The 20,490-nt window shown below is 39.3% G+C and overlaps 1 protein-coding gene across 4 annotated transcripts in view; it reads left to right on the top strand.

Annotated features, from left to right (window-relative positions):
* The window catches only part of LTBP1 (latent transforming growth factor beta binding protein 1), a 687,127-nt gene that overhangs the window by 360,390 nt on the left and 306,247 nt on the right, over positions 1–20,490 (top strand). For all 4 annotated transcript variants that reach the window (XM_006882359.1, XM_006882362.1, XM_006882361.1 and 1 more), the window contains 2 exons: positions 18,445–18,669; positions 20,037–20,311. In XM_006882359.1, coding sequence (XP_006882421.1) covers positions 18,445–18,669; positions 20,037–20,311 — 500 coding nt within the window. The remainder of the gene's footprint in view (positions 1–18,444; positions 18,670–20,036; positions 20,312–20,490) is intronic.

Here is a 20,490-nt window from a genome sequence, read left to right as displayed (position 1 = left end):
AGACAGTGTGATTGGCACAGGACAGAGCGGAGTTTAGGGCTGTTGTACATAGGGTCGCTATGAGTCGCAGGCGACTCGACGGCACATAACAACAACATAACAACAACAACAACACTGGTTTACTTACAAAATTCATAGTTTGTATACATTGATTTTCACACCAGATTTTTCCACTTTCCTTTACCTACCCCTTCCTCCAGCCATCGTATTGTATAACCCTATAATTAAAAACCCCCCTTGGATCCACATACTCGTTCTACAATAATGGTCTTATATAGTATTTATCTTTATGAGACTGAGTTAGCTCACTTAGCATAATGCTCTCCAGTCCCTCCCATGTTAGATACTAATTTACAAAGTTGGTGTTTCTGCATGCTGCATAATATTCTTTTGTGTGAATGCACCATAGTTTCTCGATCCATTCCATTATGGTTGGACATTTGGCCTGTTCCCATGTTCTTGCTTTAGTGAATAACACTGCTGTGAACATCGGTGTACAAGTCTCTGTTTGTGCCTCAGTTCTCATTTTCTTGGGGTATATTCCAAACAGTGGAATAGCTAGGTTATATGGAATTTCTATGTTCAGCTCTTTGAGGAAATGCTAAACTGCCTCCAGAGTGGTTGTACCATTTTAAAATCCCACCAGATTTTAAGATTTTAAGAGTTCCTACCTTTCCACATCCTTTCCAACATTGTATTATAAGTACTTGCTAGGGCAGTATGACAAGAGAAAGAAAGAAAAGGCGTCCTAACTGGCAAAGAGATGGTTAAACTGTCGCTATAAATAGATATGATAGTGTACATAGAAAACCCCAAAGTTTAGTAGATCAGTTTAGTAGAGTCACAGGATATAAGATCAATATCCAGAAAGCAGTAGAATTCCTCCACGGTAACAAAGAGAACTCAGACAAGGAAACCAAGAAAGCAATACCATTTACGATAGCCAACCACAAATTGAGATACTTTGAAGTGAATCTAACTAGAGACACAAAAGACCTATACAAAGAAAACTAGAACATTTTTTGTGAGACACAATAAAATACCTAAATAAATGGGAAAATATTCCCTGTTCACGGATAAAAAGACTCAATATTGTGAAAATGGCAATCCTACCAAAAGCAATTTATCTACATTTTCATTGTAATTCCAATCCAGATACCAAATTCATCTTTCGTGGAGAACAGAAGGGAAATTGTCAAATTTATTTGGAGAGGAAAGAGACCTCGAATAAGCAAAGCACTTCTAAAAAATAAAAATGAAGTGGGAAGCATAGCATTCTCTGAAGTCAAAATCTACTACACAGCCATAGTAACCAAAACAGCATGGTACTGGTACAGTGACAGCACAAAGACCAATGGAACAGATTTGAGAACCCTGTAATGGATCCAACTATCTATGGTTATCTGATACTCAACAAGGAAATCAAAGCTATCAAATGGGGAAGTGACAATCTCTTCAACAGCAAATGGTGCTGACAAAACTGGACTGCTACCTGCAGAAAGCTGAAACAGGATGCACATCTCACATTATACACAAAAATCAACTCAAGGTGGATCAGAGACTTGGGAATAAAGCCCCAAACCATAAAAGGTCATTAGAGATAAAGTGGGACCAAGCTTTAGTAGGCCTAGTCTGCAGAATAAAGGGACTGGCAAATACTGCCAGAAATGCACAATCTGAAGAGGATAAAATTGATGAATGGGACCTTCTAAAGATTAGTCTCTGTGGTCATCAAAAACTTTTTCCAACAGGGTGAAAAGAAAACCTACTGACTGGGAACAAACATTTCACAATACCATCTCGGACAAAGGTCTCATAATGAAAGTTTACAGGACTCCAGAAGAAAAAGACTAATAGCTCAATTAGAAAATGGGCAAAAGACATGGAAAGACTTTCACAGAGGAAGACATTTGGATATCATGTGTCTGTTGGGAACAGACACATGAACAAATGCGCCAGATTACTGGCAATAAGGGAGATGCAAATCAAAACCACACTGAGATATCATCTTATCTCATGGACATTTTTAAGACCTGCATGAGTATGAGCTCTTTGGTACATGAGGACAGAACAAAGAGCTCCTTTTTCTCTCTGAAGATTTTCTAGTTGAGGTATCTAGAGAGATCTAGGCTGAGCTTCTCAAATGTCTGTTCTTCCAGCCACTGGGCAGGATAGCTCATAGTCTTTGGAAGGGTTTGCTTCCTAATCTTTGTGGTTTTGACACCTGGCACTATACTCACATCACCCACGTTTCTGCTGATCAGTGATGGCTGGCTCCCAAGGGTAAGAGGCCTGAACAGGATCCCTTCCCTTTAACAGAAAGGACAGAGGAATATCCCTTGGCTGTGGCAGCACAGTGAGGTGGGAGCCATGGGAAAGTAATGATCCATGAAGGGTAGGATAGAAGAAAGCCGAGGGCAGCCATGCCGGGTTTTGTTTATAATAGTGGTTCTCAAACATTGTCTCCTTGGAATTTATCCCTTTTGGCATCTGAGTGAGTTTTATAGACCCCATTTAGTTTTATTACCCTGTGTGTGTGTTTCTTCTTTTATGTCCCAATGTCTTTCTGCTTTTGTGCTAGTCTGAGGCTTCTACTTTGTTTTTATCCTACATTCTTACCCTAATTCTACCCCAAAGGGCCAGTTTCCCCCCCTTTTTTACCACATTGTGCTCTCTTCATTGATTCAAAAGAAATGTTTGCTAATTTTTTTAATGGAAATGGGAATAAATTTTTATTTAATAGCTAATATTCAAGTATTTAGTTGTCAATTTGAAGCAAAATTGATTGTAATCCATATTTGCACACTGAAATAAAGCTCCAGATGAAGTCAGTTACATAATTAAGCATGAAAGTGAAGAAAGACTAATATAAAGTAGGTTGTTTATCAACAGTTTTGTGAGATAGGGAGCTCTGGTGGCCTCATGGCGAGACGTCGCTCTGCAATCCTGAAGGCACTTGGTTCGAGGCCACCAGCTGCTCTGTGGGAGAAGGATGGGCCGTGCCCTCCAATGAGATTAACTGCCTCTGAAAACCTGCCAGAGGGTCAGCTATGGGTCAGTTCTGAGTCTTCGGTACACAACAACAAAAACAACAACAACAACAGCTTTTAAAAGACTGATGCAAAAGGAAATACAGATGAAACAACTTGTAAACATAATGATATAAAAACAGCAAACAGAATAAATTTGTCCAACACAAACGAAAATGAGCAGAAAACATATTTACAAAAATATTTTCATCAATATGACAAATGCAATCTTAAAATCTATGATGCATACAAATCACTTTTAAGTGTAAGAAGAGTAAGAGGGAACAAAACCAGTAAATAAATATGTAGAATGGTATTAAAAATAATAATTTAAAACATGCAAAATAAGCATGTGACATAGAATGTTTTAGTTAGAATACCACTTGGAAATTACTTTGAAAATTTAAATTAGTAGAATACTAAAAAAATGGAAAAAGACTTTTGTTAAAATGAAGTTGATTCACCGATGTAATGCCCTCCTTGGAATTACTCATTAATACACTTTTTTCAAAGGATCCACATCCATCTACTCATCCATTCAACACCCTTGCAATTGATTCTGCGATCAGTGATGCAAGAAATAGTGTGTAGTCTGTGGTACAACCTGACAACTGTGAGGGTCTGTGCTGCTTTCTCAGGTTGACCCCTCTTGCTAATATGCTGATTTGGCTTCTCCATTGTTACGTTCCCATGCCGCTCTGCCATGATAAGGCTGACTTTTATGAATATATTTTATCTATTATATTTGCTGAAATTTACTGTAAGGATCCGTGGTGGCGTATCAGTTAAATTATCCAGTGCTAACCAAAAGGTTGACAGTTGGAGCCTAGCCATCTGCTCTGCATGAAAAAGACCTATGTTTCCATAAAGGTGATAACTATAAGAATCTCCGTGGGTAGTTTCACTCTATCACGTGACACCACTATGCACAATAGATAACCTCTATAGCACAGTAGCAACTAACAATACCAAAAGGGCTGCATGCTGAGTGCTTATATTAACTTACTGGAACCATACAGCATCCTTATGAACTGATATAATCATCAGCTTCGTTTTACAGGTGAAAAAATGAACAGAGACATGTTAAATAACTTGTGTAAGATTGTAACACTAGGAAGTGATGAAACTAAGATGCAAACCCAGGAAAGGTTGGCTCCAGTGCTCTCAACTCTCTCATGAGATGGTTCCATTTAGGATAACTGACTCATGGATGTGTTTTTTTTTGTTTTGTTTTGTTTTTAGTTGTTATTCAGTGGATTCCCTACACATCGTCTGCTACCTACTAAGCAGCCAATAAATACTAGTTGAATATACATTAAAAGAAGAATAAAGCTATATGCATCAGAATGTTGCTTACAACTGTATCTGTAATAGTTAAAAAGAAATGCAGACAGTGTAAATGAGCAAAGGAAAAGGACTATTTACTACTGGTCAATTCACTGAGATATTATGTGGTTATTAAAATATTAGCTATTAGGATTTCCTAACAATACATAAACACACAGCAGTTTAAAGGTGATGTAGTGTTATAAGTCCAAAACTGTGGACTACGGTGATTATCTTGTAACCCACATGTCTAGCTGTGTTTGCCAACTTGTGGGTAATTAGCTTAGATGGCCTTAAATTTTCAGATTAAAGAATGATAAACCAAAATTATGCTACCCAAAGCGCTTGCTTGCTTGCACATTCATTCTCTGCCCTCCCTCTCTCTGATAGTATGTCTGAAGTTTTCCAAGGGTTACCCCCTTATTATTACTGGTGAGTTATAACCACCATTCTGTATCTGCCCAGAGCTTTCTCTCCAGGCCTTCTGACAAGGAGCCCACTACTGCCCTATGGAAGGCTCCCTCCTCTGAACACCGGCTCCCGTGCCCAGCCTGATGTTTCTTCACTTTCCCTTGAAGTGACATCAGGTACTTGGTAACCTACAAAGCTGGGAGAATGACTCTTTTCTTTGAATAGCTCTTGGCTACTTGACTTCCAGACCCTAATGTCACACTGTTTGTCATGAGATAATAAAAACTACCAAAAACAACTGGAACAGCACATCAGCAGAGAACTACCTGAAGTGCAGTCTGGGTTTAGAAGAGACCGAGGTACTAGGGATATTATAGCTAATGTTAGATGGATCTTGGTTGAAAGCAGGGAGTGCCAGAGGAATGTTTCATTGATTATGAAAAGGCATTTGACTGTGTGGATCACAACAAACTGTGGCTGACTCTGAGAAGCATGGGAATCCCAGAACACTTGATCGTGCTTATGCGAAAACTGTACCAGGAGACAGTTATCAGAACAGAGCAATGAAACACTGCATGGTTCATAATTGGGAAGGGTGTATACCAGGGATGTGTCCTATCTTCGTACCTTTTCAGTCTATATGCAGAACAGATTATCCAGGAGGCTGGGCTGTATGAGGAGAAATGTAGCATCAGGACTGGAAGTAGACTCATCAAAAATGTGTGTTATGCAGATGACACAACCCTCCTTGTTGAAACTGTGGCATACCTGAAGCGCTTGCTGCAGAAGGCAGCCTGCAATATGGATTGAAGCTCAACATCAAGCAAACAAAGATTCTCATCACTGGGCCATTGACAGCATCATGTTAAATGGTGAAGAGATTGAGATTGTAAGCAGCTTTAGTTTGATTGGCTCCACAATTGACACTCCTGGTACCAGCAGCCAGGAAATAAAAAGATTAATTGCATTGGGAAAGTCTGCTGTCAGAGACCTCTCCAAAGTACTAAAGAGCAACATTTTCAGTCTGGAGACTAAGGTGTACCTGATCCAGACCATAGTCTTTGCAATTACTTGCTATGCATTAGAGAGCTGGACAATGACTAGGGATGATAGAAGGAGAATTAATGGCTTTGAGCTGTGGTTCTGGAAAAGAGTATTGAACTTATAAGAGAACAAACAGGTTCATTCTACAGAGGATGAAACCAGGATGCTCCTTGGAGGCAAAGATTCGGAAGCTTCTCCTGACATACTTTGGACATGTTGCAAGGAGGGACCAGTCCTTGAAGACAGATGTCGTGCTTGGGAGGGTGGAGGGACAGTGCAGGAGAGGAAGACTCTCGATTATATGGATTGATTCAATGACTGGGGTAATGAGGGTAGGTGTGTCAGAGATAATTAAGATTGGCACCAGATATAGCAGGGTTTAGGGCTGTTGTACATAAAGTTGCTATGAGTCACAGGCGACTTGATGGTACATAACAACAACATCAAAGTGCCAGGCGAGCAAGGATTTCTTTTGGTGCTGATTCTTGATGTTTGCCTACTTAAAACGGTTTGGTAGACATGCAGTAGCTATTCTGTGAATGGATGAGCACCATGTTTGCAGTTTCTGACTTCCCCTGTCTCCTCACGGGAACTCACGGGCCAGGTGATAAACCAGAACTGTGAAGTGTAACCTACTGTCATGATGGAAATATTTTGTAAATCTATGCCCTGTCAAATGCTGTTTGTTTTAATTCGTTGTTCTTGACTTCCTCTACTGTCCCCTCAGATGTCTCTGCTCAGAAAACTCCTTTGTCTAATTAGTGTGTAGCATTTATCAACTTTGTATATTTATGTAATTTTCCCACAAAAACCCACTCTACATTTCACCAGCTATCTGATCACTGTGAAATGTATGTGAAACTCTTGTTTGAATCACCAGGGAGCTCTGGTGGCTTAATGATAAGGAATTGTACTGCCAACACAAAGAAACACAGTTCAAATCCACCACCTGCTTCTCAGGAAAAAGATGGGAAATCTCCGCCCGTACAATTTTTTGCCTCTGAAAACCCACTGGAGGATCAGCTTTGGGTCAATTCTAACTTGACAGTACACAACAACATATGCTCTAATAGGGAATTCTATGAGTGTGGTTTTTCTTAAAAAATTTTTATTTATAACGGTTTACTACAAAGCTAATAAACATTGTTTTTCACACTGATCTTTCCCATTTCCTTTACCCACCCACCCCTCTCTTTACCAATCAGATTTTGCAGCTCTGTGATAAACCCCCCTGCCTTGCCTCACCCCTCTGCTCCTACTCTCCCCCACTTGGATTCTCATACTCATTTTACTAGTTATCTGTTTGTACAGTTATGGTTTTATACAGTATTTGTCTTTATGGGACTGAGTCAGTTCATGCAGCATAACACTCTCCAGTCCCTTCCAAGTTAGGTAGTGATTTTCAAAATTTATTACTCCCTCATGCTGCATAGTATTCTTTTGTGTGAATGGACCACAATTTCTCAGTTCATTTGATTGTGGTTAGACATTTGGGCTGTTTCCATGTTCTTACAATAGCAAATAATGCTGCTATGAACATTGGTGTACAAATCTCCATTTGTGCCTCAGTTCTAATTTTCTCAGGGTATATTCCAAGCAGTGGAATAGCTGGGTCATATGGAATTTCTATGTTTAGCTTTTTGAGGAAATGCCGAACTGCCTTCCAGAGTTGTACCATTTTGCAATTCCACCAACAGTTAATGAAAGTTTCCACCTCTTCACATCATCTCCAATGTGTATTACTTGCTATCTGGTGAAACTTTGTAGTGGCATAGTCTTTAGGGAGTTGAACTGATAACCCCAAAGGTCCACCTCTCTGGTGATTCAAATCCACAAACAGCTTCATGGGAAAAACAACAATTATTTGAATGAATGTCTCATTATACATTCAAAGTAAAATATACTACACGATGGAACATATTACCTATAGTCTTTTCTGTATAGTTTTTATATGGCTGGGTATGCATTTGCCCTCAGTTTAAAACTTAAGTCTTTCAAGTTACATTGATGTGATGAAGAAATCTGATTTCTTTGAAATAGATTTGTTGTTGTTGTTGTGTACCGTCAAGTCGGAACTGACCCATAGCTGACCCTCTGATTAGTTCTCAGAGGCAGTTAATCGCACAGAAGGAGAGGATCTGTCTTTCTCTTACAAAGTGGCTGGTGGCTTGAAACAGCATGTTTTTGGGATTGCAGTGCAGGTTTTTGCCACTTGGCCACTAGAGCTCCCTGAAAAAGATTTACTCACCAAAATTTCAGGGTTGGAAAAGAACCTGTGGGCTGTATTACCTGGTCACCTCTTCGAAACCCTGGGTTCTACAAAGATGAAATGGTTTTGCGTTAAATCTCTAAGCTAGATACTCAAGTTGGCTGGGGTTTTAGGATTTTCCCACACTCTGGAGTCCACAAGTGCTGTTGCTCTTTTATTTTACTCTCAAAAGTTAAAACGCTCCAAGGTTTGTGAAGTACAAAGAGATAGTGAAGGGTCTCTGGTGGCCTAGTCCATAAGAAATTGTGCTAACTCGAAGACAGTATTACCATGTGGTGCTTCAAATCCACCAGCAACTCCTTGGGAGAAACATAGGCAATCCTTACTCCTGCATAATTTACAGCTTTGAAAATCTAGTGGAAAAGCCTTTGGGAAGCTGTGAGTCTATTCCAACCTGACAGTGATGAGGTTTTGAGAAGAAATAATGGCATGACATCAACTTTTGATGAATGAAGGGCAACTTTAGGATATGCTAAATACATGGAGCTGCTTAGCTTCCATGAAGCATAAACCTAAATCCAGTAGCCCATGTTTATGATGAGATTGCTGGTAAATGAGCAGAAAGCCTTAATGTTGAGGCAGTGAGTGGCGCCCTCACGGTTTGGGAGCTCTAATATGTGTGTATGTGCAATAAGCTTCATATCGATTGGATTATACACAGAATGTAGTATCCAACCATCTGTTAATGCCTGTAAGCTTTAAGAAATTGCAGTACTTGTGGGATGTTTGTTTGTATTAGAGTTGATATTTTGTTTATGTTGGAATCTGCATTCCTTTAGTGTTAACTCAGTGGACTAGGCATTTGATAGGGTTAAGAAAGGATGAAGCTGCCTTATTAATTTGAAAGCAGGTGAAGTATGGAGATGTTGTCTGGCAGAAAACATGTATTGGATGCATTTTTAACTTTCTTCTCTAAGCAATTTTCTCTCACCCTACTACGTTTGGAACGTAACTTTCCATTTTGCATGCATTGTGGAGAGTAACGGTTTCTTCTTTCACATGTAAAATGTGAAACTCCTAAATTCAGTGTGATCATACATTGAGTGAATTTTGAATTACATCTTCCTGAAATTTAACCTGAATCTGGCTAAATAGTCATTGAAAAATGTAAAGCGATATCATGAACTGAAAGCTGGATTTAAAGTACAGCAGAGGATCCACCAGTCAACTTAGTCTCCTCTTTCTCTGGTCCTATATGGATCTGCCAACTCAAAGGCAGGAAGTTCAAATCCGTCAGCTGTTCTTCAGGAGAAAGCTGATTTCTCATGCGACTCATAACCCCTGGAAACCTGCTGGAGGGTTAGCTCCGAGTCAGTTTTTACTTGATGCCAAGGAGTTTTTTGAGGTTTCTTTCCCGTTATTTGTATCTGCCCTGGTCTTCATCATTTCCTGCTTGCCTGCCCCTGCTTTTGTCAGTTGCCTTACATACTTATCTGAAGATACTGGAATCTGGCACTGGACTGTCTCTCAAACCCAGTTTATCTCAGTACCTCCTTGCTTCCTCCTCTCCTGCCACCTCAGTTTATGGACCTTTCTCACTCACCTCAAAGCCTTAGATCGTAAGACTCATCCTGCTGCAAACACACGTTTGCCAATCTTTCACATCATTGAATTCTTCTTCTTTTAGGTCCGGCTTGAATTTCACCTCCTTGGACAGGTTGTTCTGGACCACCCTATCTCAAGCATGTTTGTGGTTGAATCTGTTAGTCAGTAGAAGTTAACAGACAGAAAATGAAGAATTGGCTGTAGGCGGTTTATGAACACGCTGTAAAACTCTATGTTCTATTAAAACAAAATAATTCAACTAAATTTTAGTGAAGTGATAATGAGGCTTTATACTTCTTTCCCTGGCTCATATGTAGAGAGGCCTTCTCAGTTTCTGTGCTCAGAAGAAACACCTTCCAGCTTACAGGCAGACATACTTTTTATAGAGTGACATGTTCTGACTCATGGTGACCAAGTCCTTTGTGTAGAGAACTGTTCCATAGGATTTCAAGGCTGTGATTTTTCAGAAGCAGATACCCAGGCCTTACTTTTGAGAAGCCTCTGGGATAGGTGTAAACTGTCAGTCATTAAGTTAGCAGTTCAGTGCATTTATACCACCAGCAAACTGTAACAGGACATCGTTGTTGCTGTTCATTGCCATCAACTCGGAACCAACTCAAAGCTGACTCTCCAGCAGTTCTCAGAAGCGGTAAATCACATGGGCAAATTGTCTTTATCCTGTGGAGATAGACAGCTGGTGACTTCAAAACGACTGCCGTTGTGTTGACAGCGCAACTCCCTCCCCTCTTGGCCATCGGAGTCCCTCCTGTATAGCATACAATCGTAAAATGTGCATTGGTTTGCTGTAGCATTTATTGCTACATAGCTATTAAGGATTGAATTATGTCCTCCTGAAATACATGGTAGTATTCTAACCTCTGTTTCTGCAGGTATCATCTCATTTGGGAGTAGAGTTTTCTTCTTAAGCCACTGAGGCCTTATCAGGAGAGGTTGTTTTCTAAATCTGACCACTCCTGAGTAAGGTAAAGAGCAGAGCAGACACAAAGACTAAAATAAAGACACAAAGTATAAAAAGGTGACAAGTGGTGCCATAGGAGGTGAAGATCTCCAAGAAGCTGACGAATATTGTCTGAGTCTGAAGAAGCTGATATAAGATCTTTCTGCAGTCAGCAAAGAGGAAGAGCCAGAACCCCTATAGTCAGTACCCTGACTTCTGACTTCTGACTTCTAGATCTCTGAACTATGAGAATATCAATTTTTGTTCTTTAAAGCCATCCACTTGTGATTTTTATCTTGTAACAGCACCAGGAAACTAAGGCAGTAACATATTTGTTATCCAAAAATCTTTTAATGGCTGTAATATTAATTTCCTTTCTGGCTGAATAGACTTAAGTGCCACCTTTAGGGAGGGAATTAGAGTGTTAACTTTTACACTCTAGAAATATTACCAGCCCCCACCCCCAACCATTCCTAGGTACCAATAAAAGTGCTGAATACCTTTAAGGGGACATTATTCTTATTGGAGACAAGTCGGGAAGATTAAGTAGCTTCTCGAATCTAAGTCATGTGATTGTTTTGTGAAATGACAGATAAAAGTTCTCCTTCAAATGAAGGTTTGTCTACTCTGCTTCAGCCACAGTGTTTTAACATAACCTGTCTCCTGGCACAGAGAGCAAGGGGGTGTGGGGAGTGGCCAAGATACTGCAGGAAAATTGAGGGATACCTTCTCAGAGTTCTTTTTTGGGGAATATGCTATTTTAGTATTTTTATAGCCAACTAATGTAACAAGAAGGATACCAAAGAATTAATCCCTTCAAGTTGTGGTTTTGGAGAAGAGCATCGCATATCCCATGGACTGGCAAAAGAACAAACAAGTCTATTTTGGAGGAAGTGCAACCAGGGTACTTGTTACAGTCAAGGATGGTGAAACTTCATCTCACATGCTTTGGGCATGTTATCAGGAGAAGACCAGTCCGTGGAAAAAGATACCAAACTGGGAAAGGTAGAGGGTCAGCAAAAGAGAGGAAGAACTTCAGTGAGGTAGATTGATATAATGATTGCAGGGATGTTTGAGCATGGTAGAGATCATGAGGATGGCATAGTATAGTGTAAGATTTGTTCGTAGAGTCACTGTGAGTCATTTTCAACTCTGCAGCCCCTGATCAAACATAACAGGAAAGAAAAAGATATTGTATACATTTTTACCATACACCTCTTAAGGAAATTAATTTTGCTTGTATTTGTATGTAAGTAACTGGTATCTCTTTGTCTAAGGGGTAGAAAACAGGACATGGAGATACAGGGCCATGAGTGTCTCTCTGAAAGTGACAGAAGGAGTGAGAATAGTACATGCCCTCACTGCCCCAGAGCATAATGCAGATAAAGAGCTCAAAACCCAGCCTAAGAGATTCAGTTAGTTGTTGCTTACTCACAGACTCACAATGAGTCCCAATGGTACCAACAATGAGATTTATTAGGGAAGGAAGTTGAAGAGTAAAGGAGGCAATGAATATCACCAAAGCAAATCCAGGTTTTAGCCCAAGTTCCAAGGCACAATTCCTCAATTAGTCCAGGCTCTGGTTTCAGTTCAGCAGTAAAATCCAAATCAGCCAGCAAGGTTTGCCATGGAACAGTTATAAGTCAGCTTCTCCTTCAAGCATCTGTCAAGAAAAGCAAATACCTTCATATGTGGTCTTTATCTTTAAGGCTTTTCTGCTTACACCTTGCCACAGTTTTTCCAAAGCAATGCCACAGTCTCTCCAATATCATCACCAGGGTCTCGCCAACAGGGTTTGCTACAGTGTCCCTCAAGTCTTGCTGCCCAGTGTGGGAAGCAGTCTTTTTCTTATCCTAGTCCCATAGCTGTTGGTTATTTGCAAGACCATCCTGATTTGTAAGACCATTTATCTGCAGTTAAGGTAGCTGGAGGCCAGAGATGACTAACTGTAATGGCGATAAAAACAACTTTTAGGCTAACACTGAACTTTTCATTTAAATTAAGTTGCAATTTGGAAGGCATAAAGTGTGAGCCAGCTTCTTTCAGCCCAGTTCCTTAAGTTCTTCAAGTTGCTTCTCAAGTCACAATGAAAGATGGAATGCACCTCAATTGCTTAACACATTTAAAATCTCCAGCTCATTGTTTTTCTACCATGAATCCTTTAACTCACTTTGACCTTTTTTTAGTAATACTGTGAGATACTTTGAGCACCTGTCATGAAATTATACTTTTTGAAATGACAAACTAATGGCCTACATACTTCTTGTTACTTGTAATAGTTCCCAGGTGACCATATGGTACAATAGTGAATTATAGCTATGGTCAGCAAACTCTCAGGCTCAGAAGGGTATGGACTTCCCCAGACGCACTCTGCATTACACGTTTTAGTTATATGTCCCGTGGCTAGACTGAAAACTAGCACAATACAAGCCTCTCAAGCCAGCCTTAAAGATAAGTTAGTCATTTTCTTCTTTATCTTCTGAGAAGTTTCTAGAACCCTGGAAGCCTGAACCATACAGCAGTAGGGAATGTTTTGATAATGGCATTAACTGTTGAAAGAGAAAGAGGCTATTCGGAGTTAAATTCTTATATTTGGTGGACTGATTTTTAATTTCTTTTCTCTGATAAAAGAGAATATTTAGCTGTAAAAAGGTAATCTGCCAGTAGAGTCTCAATAGGTAGTTAAGGAGCAGATAACTCAATATTGTAGCTTAGATTTTTAGAACATGCTGGAGCAGGAGAATACATGTTTTATTTCTCATTCTTAAGAAGTTTTTAAATAATGGTCTTTTATTGGTTGAAATAGGCCAAACACAAATTGCTTTCTTTATTACCAGAGAGACACTGGGGTTATTGTTTTGTCCATTTGAGTAGAGCAGCCCTTGCAATGTTTTATAGAAGGTCTATCAGAGATTTCAAAGGTAGCTTTTAATAAAACTAATGAAGGTTCATATTAGATTTCAGATGACACTTAAAATTTCTTATAAGAGTCTATTTATTTATTTTAAAAGATGTGGTGTTTGGATGGTCCTTGAATTATCATAAGCATTGCTGTTGTTATATTGGGTAGAGGCTGTCCTCACGTAACATGGTGTAGGAGAGTCTGACAAGACCTTACAAAATGAAACAGTGTAATTAGGCAATGAAAACATTCCAAATTTTGTACCCTTTAAAATGTTGGTGGAAACATGAAGCTTTCCTTACCATAGTTATAAATGTATATGGAAATAAAAAAATTATAAAACTAATATTTCATATCATCAATGTAAAAATACTTAGAAAAATTGGGAGTTACAGTTTTATTTTTTCCAAATGTTATCATGAATAATTTGAACAATTACTTCTTATAGAATCTTTTGTGTCAAATGAGCATCTCTTTGTATACATTGGTGAATATTGGCATTCCGTTCTGAGTTTAAATTTGCTTCAGATACTTTACTGTTTGTACTTTAAATGTTACGAGATTGAGAACCGAGAAATCAGCCCATCTACCTATGGTCAACTGATTTTTGACAAGGTGATGAAGTCATTTAAGTGGATAAATTACAGTCTTTTTAAGAAATGATGTTGGCAAAATTGGAAAACTATCTGCAGAAAACTCAAGCAAGATTCATACCTCACACCATATACAAAAGCAAAGTCAAAGTGGATCAAGGACTTTGGACTAAAACCAAAGAGTATAAATTTCATTAATGAAAAGCTTGGAAGAACTCTAAAAGTCCTAATCCACAACATGAACAGTCTTCCAAGTATCTTGAAAAAATCTACAACCTGGAGAGAATAAACTAAATGTATGAGACCTTCTAAGAATCAAATCCCTATGTACATCCAAAACCTTCTCCAACAGGGTAAAAAGGGAAGCCACAAACTGGGAAAAAGTATTTGGTAATGACATGTCAGATAAGGGACTTTTAAATAGAATTTATAAAATAGGCAAGCACCACAAAAAGATAAAGGTAAACAACCCAGTTGAAAAATGGGCACAGAACATGAACAGACACTTCACCAGAGAAGACGTTCAGATGGCAAACACACACATGAAAAAAATGTTCAAAATCCCTAGCTCTAAAAGAGATGCAAATCAAAGCAACTATGAGATATCATCTCGCCCCAGTAAGAATAGCAAAATTTAACAGAGCAGCATGCATCAAATGCTGGCAAGGTTGTGGAGAAACTGGAACCCTTATTCATTGTTGGTGGAAGTGTAAAATGGTGCAACCACCATGGAAGGAAGTATGGTGCTTTCTCAAAAAGTTGCAAATAGAAATTCCATTTAACCCAGCAACTCCACTACTGTAAATATACCCCAAAGAAACCATAACCACCACCCAAGCAGATATATGCTCACCCATGTTTATCATTACTTTGTTCACCATAGCAAAGAGATGGAAACAACCTAGTGCCCATCAGCAAATGAATGGGTAGAGAAGCTGTGGTATATTCATACAATGGAATACTATGTTGCCTTGAAAAACAAAGAACTTATGAAATATACAAAATGGGTGACCCTGGAGGACATTATCCGAGTGAAATATCTCGGTCACAAAAGGACAAATACTGCATAGTGCCACTGTTGTAAAATGAGACTGACATCAGAGTTGGTGGGAGACTGAGAAAGATGGTATAAATTATGTATACTACATTGAAACAGATGAGGAAGAGAGCTGTTTAAAAAGCATATATGATTAGGTATTATTGTCGTGACCAAATCCAGAATGAAGGCTGCATAGTGGAGTGGACTTGGGGGGAGGAATTGTATAACAATACAATTTTTAATTTTAATAACAATATTTATTAAATATTTCTTTCAATCCCCAGTTTGTTGTTTTTCTTGGCATCAATCTGATTCTAGGAGTGAGCTCTTGTTTGTTCTTTTTAGGTGCCATTGAGTCGTGTTCAACTCATAGTGACCCCATGAACAAAAAAATCTGAAGCCTGCTTCATCGTGCACCATCCTCACACTTCCTGACACACAAGAGACCATTGCGGCAGTCACTGTCAGTCCACATGTTAGAGCATCTTACTCTCCTTTGACAGCCCTCCACCTCTCCCAGTGTCATGTCCCTCTCCCAGGAAAAGCCCCTCCTAGCAAATATGCCCAAAGTATGTGAGGTGAAGCCTCATCATTCTTGCATCCAAAGAGCACTCAGGCTGCCCCCTCCCCAAGATGTATCTGTTTGTTTTCTTGGCTGTCTATGGGATGTTCAGTGCTCTTCTCTAACACCACAGCTCAAAGACATCAATTCTTTTTCTGCCATCCTTATTTAGGAGTAAGCTCTTACTACAAAGAAATATGTAAGAGTGATAGACAGTTGTAATGCCGTATACTAAGTGACACAATGGGGCAGCTGTGGAATTATGTCCACCTACAGCATGTATGGCGCTCTGGAAGTGCCACAGGGCGCTGAACCAAACCCCACTGTTGTTGATACTGACTCTTAGTGACCTGCGGGACAGGGGAACAACCTCAAAGGGAAATTTTTCTAGAAGCTGACTATCACATCTGCTCCCCATCAGCAGGGCACTGTGTGTTGAAAACCTGAGTAGAATGTGTTGTGACTGAATTGTAGAGAATAAGGTGAGGTTTGTAAATAATGAAGTTGCTGAGGGAACAGAGACCCTCTAATGAGAAAGAAATGGACACATCTGATAAATGCTTCAGTGGGAGGATTGATTGCCTTTGGATGAGTCAAGTGAGAGGGAGCCACATAAGTTCTGGTAAAGGTCATTTGATGGTAGTGAAATGAGGGCAACTTAATGAATTAGATTTTGAACTTGTTAAATTTGAAGTACTTCTTGATTATTCAAGTGGAAATATGCAATAGTGGGTAACTACTTAGAAGATGTGTTTAAAACTCAAGAGGAAACCGGGCTTGGAAACATAAATTTGGGTGATATTAGTATGCTAGTACATGTTAGTACATTAGGGTGAAGAAATAGAGAAAGAGTAGTGTTGTTAGGTGCCATCAAGTTGATCAGGGCTCATAATTTCCCTGTGAACAGCAATGGATCAAAGCTTTCTTTGCCCTGTCCTGAGCTATTTGCACAATCTCAGCTATGCACAAGCCAGTTGTTGCAATTACTGTGTCCGTTCACCTCCTTGAGAAAGTGTGTGGGCCTAGTTAAGAGGATTTTTAAGCCAATAGCATTTAAAGAACAAGTTTGGAGTTTGGTTTTTTTTTTAAAAAAAAATTAGTTGAGCCTACAGAGAGTATAAGATAGAATGAACAAAGAGAGTAGAGCAAGAAGGATGAATGAGATCACAGAAGTGAAGAATTTAGCAACCTAGCTGTAAAAAATTACTTTAATGAGCACAATTGCAGTGTAAATGAGAGGTTGAAAAATAATGCCATCTGTCTAAAGCTAGAGTATAGTATGTGGAATAGTGAGAAGGCAGTTCTTAAGGAAGTTTAATTGTGGAGAATAGAGAAAGAGAAGGTTGAAACTAGAAGGAAATGAGGTAGGATTTTCTCTTTTTATCTAATCTGAGGAAGATTTGATTATGATTAAAAACTTACGAGGAGAGTTCATTGGTAATTAAGAGGCTAGTCATGAGCTTACTTTGCCCAGGATCAAATACTCCTCTTAACTTTGTTCTGTCAGTGCTGTAAATAAATTAGATTCCAAACGCATAATGCCACTGCATCTTCTGGTTGTTTCTGAGGTCTTGTCACTCTAACTAGGTTGCAGATCGCTGTTTGCATGCATTACGCTCCTTCTCTCAGTCCAGCATCAGTTCAGTGTTGCACTTACAGATCCTTGGCAACACGTTATAGTAAATGATTTTCACTGCTCTCGTGTACATCTTTGTTTATTCTCTTTAAAGTGATTATTAAATGTTCACTCTGTGCCAGACATTTTTCTAGATGCTGAGAGAGGTGATAGATAGAGATTTATAAGACAGATAGACCCCTTACCCCAAAACTTTGTAGTCTGGGGAAATCGTTATTAAAATAGCGATTAAATAGGAAGGTGGGCAAGTCATTACAGATTGCAAATATTATTTTAAAGGACATCATGATTGAGAATTTTCCTGTGTAACTACTTTATATATACACACACAATTCATCACTTACTGGCCATCTTCTTATCTGATATTTTGCATTTACGATGATGCTAAAAACTCTATTATCTGACTATTTTGAACATTAACAACATATATCTGGGCATAAAACTCCTGAAGTGCAGTATGAGAGTAATATTGGCCATGATGGTTTAGATTATTTATATATCAGCTTGGCTGGACCATGATTATCGGTTTGCATTTATTTGGCCATTAAAACATGATGTTGTTTGGCTGTCATATAAAGATATAATCAGCTTTTTCTTTTTATATGATGTGGTCATCCTCCATTTTCACATAATACTAAATTTCACGTAATAATTTGGTCTCTGGAGTCTGACCATGTTGATAAATGAGGAGTCATTGTGTCTCTTCCCATGACCCCTTGTTTCCATTGTTGGGGGAGACCTACCACATCTGAAAGGACTTAAGATGAGACAAAAACAGTAGTAAAAGAGCAGGGACTGTTTATACCTATATGTAGTTTATGCCTTTGTTTACCATTTCTAAAAGACACTGATAATTTAATGGTTATTATGGACTGCGTTGTCCTAGTGGTAAGAGGCTTTGCAGTTCCGCACGCACATGGTTCAAATCCATCAACAACTGCAGAAGGATGGACAGTCTCCTACTGTGCGATTGAACTGCCGCTGAAAACCCTTTTGGGCGCCAGCTGTGCACTGATTCTGACTCAACAGCACCACAATCACAACGGGCTCTGGGTTTTTATTTTTGTTTTGGGATTGACTTACTGTGTGAGCAACTGACTAGTTTTCTTCCTTTTCTTCCTTCTTTGCAGTTATTTGCCATCTTCCGTGTATGAATGGTGGCCAGTGCAGTTCAAGGGACAAATGCCAGTGTCCCCCAAACTTCACGGGGAGGTTTTGTCAGATCCCAGTCCGTGGCGCCAGCGTGCCTAAGCTTTATCAGCATTCCCAGCAGTCCGGCAAGGCGCTGGGAACACACGTCGTCCACTCTACGCACACTTTGCCTCTGACCATGACTAGCCAGCAGGGAGTCAAAGGTAAACTTTTTCTTCTTCATTTCGCATTAGTTTTGCATTGCTGAATCGGTCAAACCCTTACAGAAGTCAGTTATTTACAACTGAGGAGGGCTTCTGTTGGAGCAAGGAGGAGTCAAGATAGTACGGAGAGAATGCGGACCCAGGTATATGGCCAGAGAGACATAGTATCTACGGAATAAGAAAATACACAAAGCTTTCCTTCTGTGGCGTTTTACCACTGACAGACAATAAATAGGACTTCAGTTGGGTCAGACAAATAGAAAAACAACTGAGATGATGTTCTAGCCTTAAAAGTTTTAATGAACAAGGGGATCATATAGTATCTGCAGATGGAAAACAAGCCTATTTTGAAGTAAAGACGTGCTTGATTTTAGTTCTAAACAATACTTAATGTCGCTGGGCTTCAATTAATTCATCTTTGGAGGAAGGTAAACTAGGTCACTTGGAGCTCAGAAATTCTATGACTAATTCATTTTTCTAAGCCTGGCATCGCTTATACGTGCACAATTTTTCAAAACGGTGTCAGAGAAATATTTTTGGCGTGGTTCTTTAAAACCTGAAACTTTGCATCAGAAGGTAAAATTTTGTCTGACAGCTATACAAAGTAAATCTTGTTACAGGTGGAAAGTACCACATTTAAGTATGTTTGTGTATATGTGTCCAAGAGGCACAAAAGTCTATAAATCTATGATGTTTAAGGTAAGAGAATTTTGCCTTGTGAGATCGGTCTTCCTAGGGTTTCTTTGATAAAATGTTTGAGAGATGCACAAGCCAACCCTTGAGATTTAATTTCTATTACATGGTGAGACGTGCTCGCCTGTAAGACTCCCTGGAAAGTGCAAAGAGTTGATGTGCTTGGTTGGTTACAGGAAGGTCAGAATCCAGAGCCTCCCTAGCCATGCCTTAGAAGAAAGGGCTGTTAAACTCTTGAAAAATTAGCCACTGAAAATGCTGTGGAACACAGTTCTACTATGACATACTTGGGGTTTCCATAAGCTAAACTTGACTCAGAGGGAAATCGTTTTGACTGATCAACCTGGAATAGCTAAAGCATCACGTATTTTTAAGTTTATTTGAGCCTTTTTTTTTTTTGGTGAGGGGGAAAGGACGTATTTTTGTCTCCCGAATGTATATTTTCTTTAAACGGTAGTTTTCTTTTAAGATATCTTTCTGTTGATGATCAATACTTATTTTGAGTGTACTCAACCAATTCTCAACAATTTTAATGACGATACAATAAAAAGATATTACCTATGTGTGTATTTCCCACACATGTAAAATGCACCTTTGGGTTTTAAAAATCCCCTTTTTGCTGTTAGTCATTTTCATTTCATTTACTAACACATTTTCTTCCTGCTCTCTTGTAGTAAAATTTCCTCCCAACATCGTCAATATCCATGTGAAGCATCCTCCTGAGGCTTCAGTCCAGATACACCAGGTTTCCAGAATTGACGGCCCTACTGGCCAGAAGGTGAAAGAATCTCAAGCAGGACAATCCCAGGTTTCTTACCAAGGGCTCCCTGTCCAGAAGACCCAGACGGTGCATTCCACATACTCCCACCAGCAGGTCATTCCTCACGTCTATCCTGTGGCTGCTAAGACACAGCTTGGCAGGTGCTTCCAGGAAACCATTGGGTCACAGGTAAGCAGCTTCACCTAGTGCACGTTAATGTGTTCCAGATAACAGTGCCATTTGATAGGAACTCAGACTTGATAAAAATCATACTATCTAGATGAGTTTAGGGTGCCCTAGTGGTGTTTTCCATCCTAAATTGTGCTTCTAACTCAAAGGTCATACCTTTCCTTTTTTTTTTTTTTTTT

Source organism: Elephantulus edwardii, unplaced genomic scaffold (assembly GCF_000299155.1).
Source record: "Elephantulus edwardii isolate Elephantulus edwardi_28Jun2011 unplaced genomic scaffold, EleEdw1.0 scaffold00019, whole genome shotgun sequence".
NCBI classification, from domain to species: Eukaryota; Metazoa; Chordata; class Mammalia; order Macroscelidea; family Macroscelididae; genus Elephantulus; species Elephantulus edwardii.
Note: the sequence above shows the minus strand (reverse complement) of the source record. Positions and strands in the feature narration are given on the sequence as shown.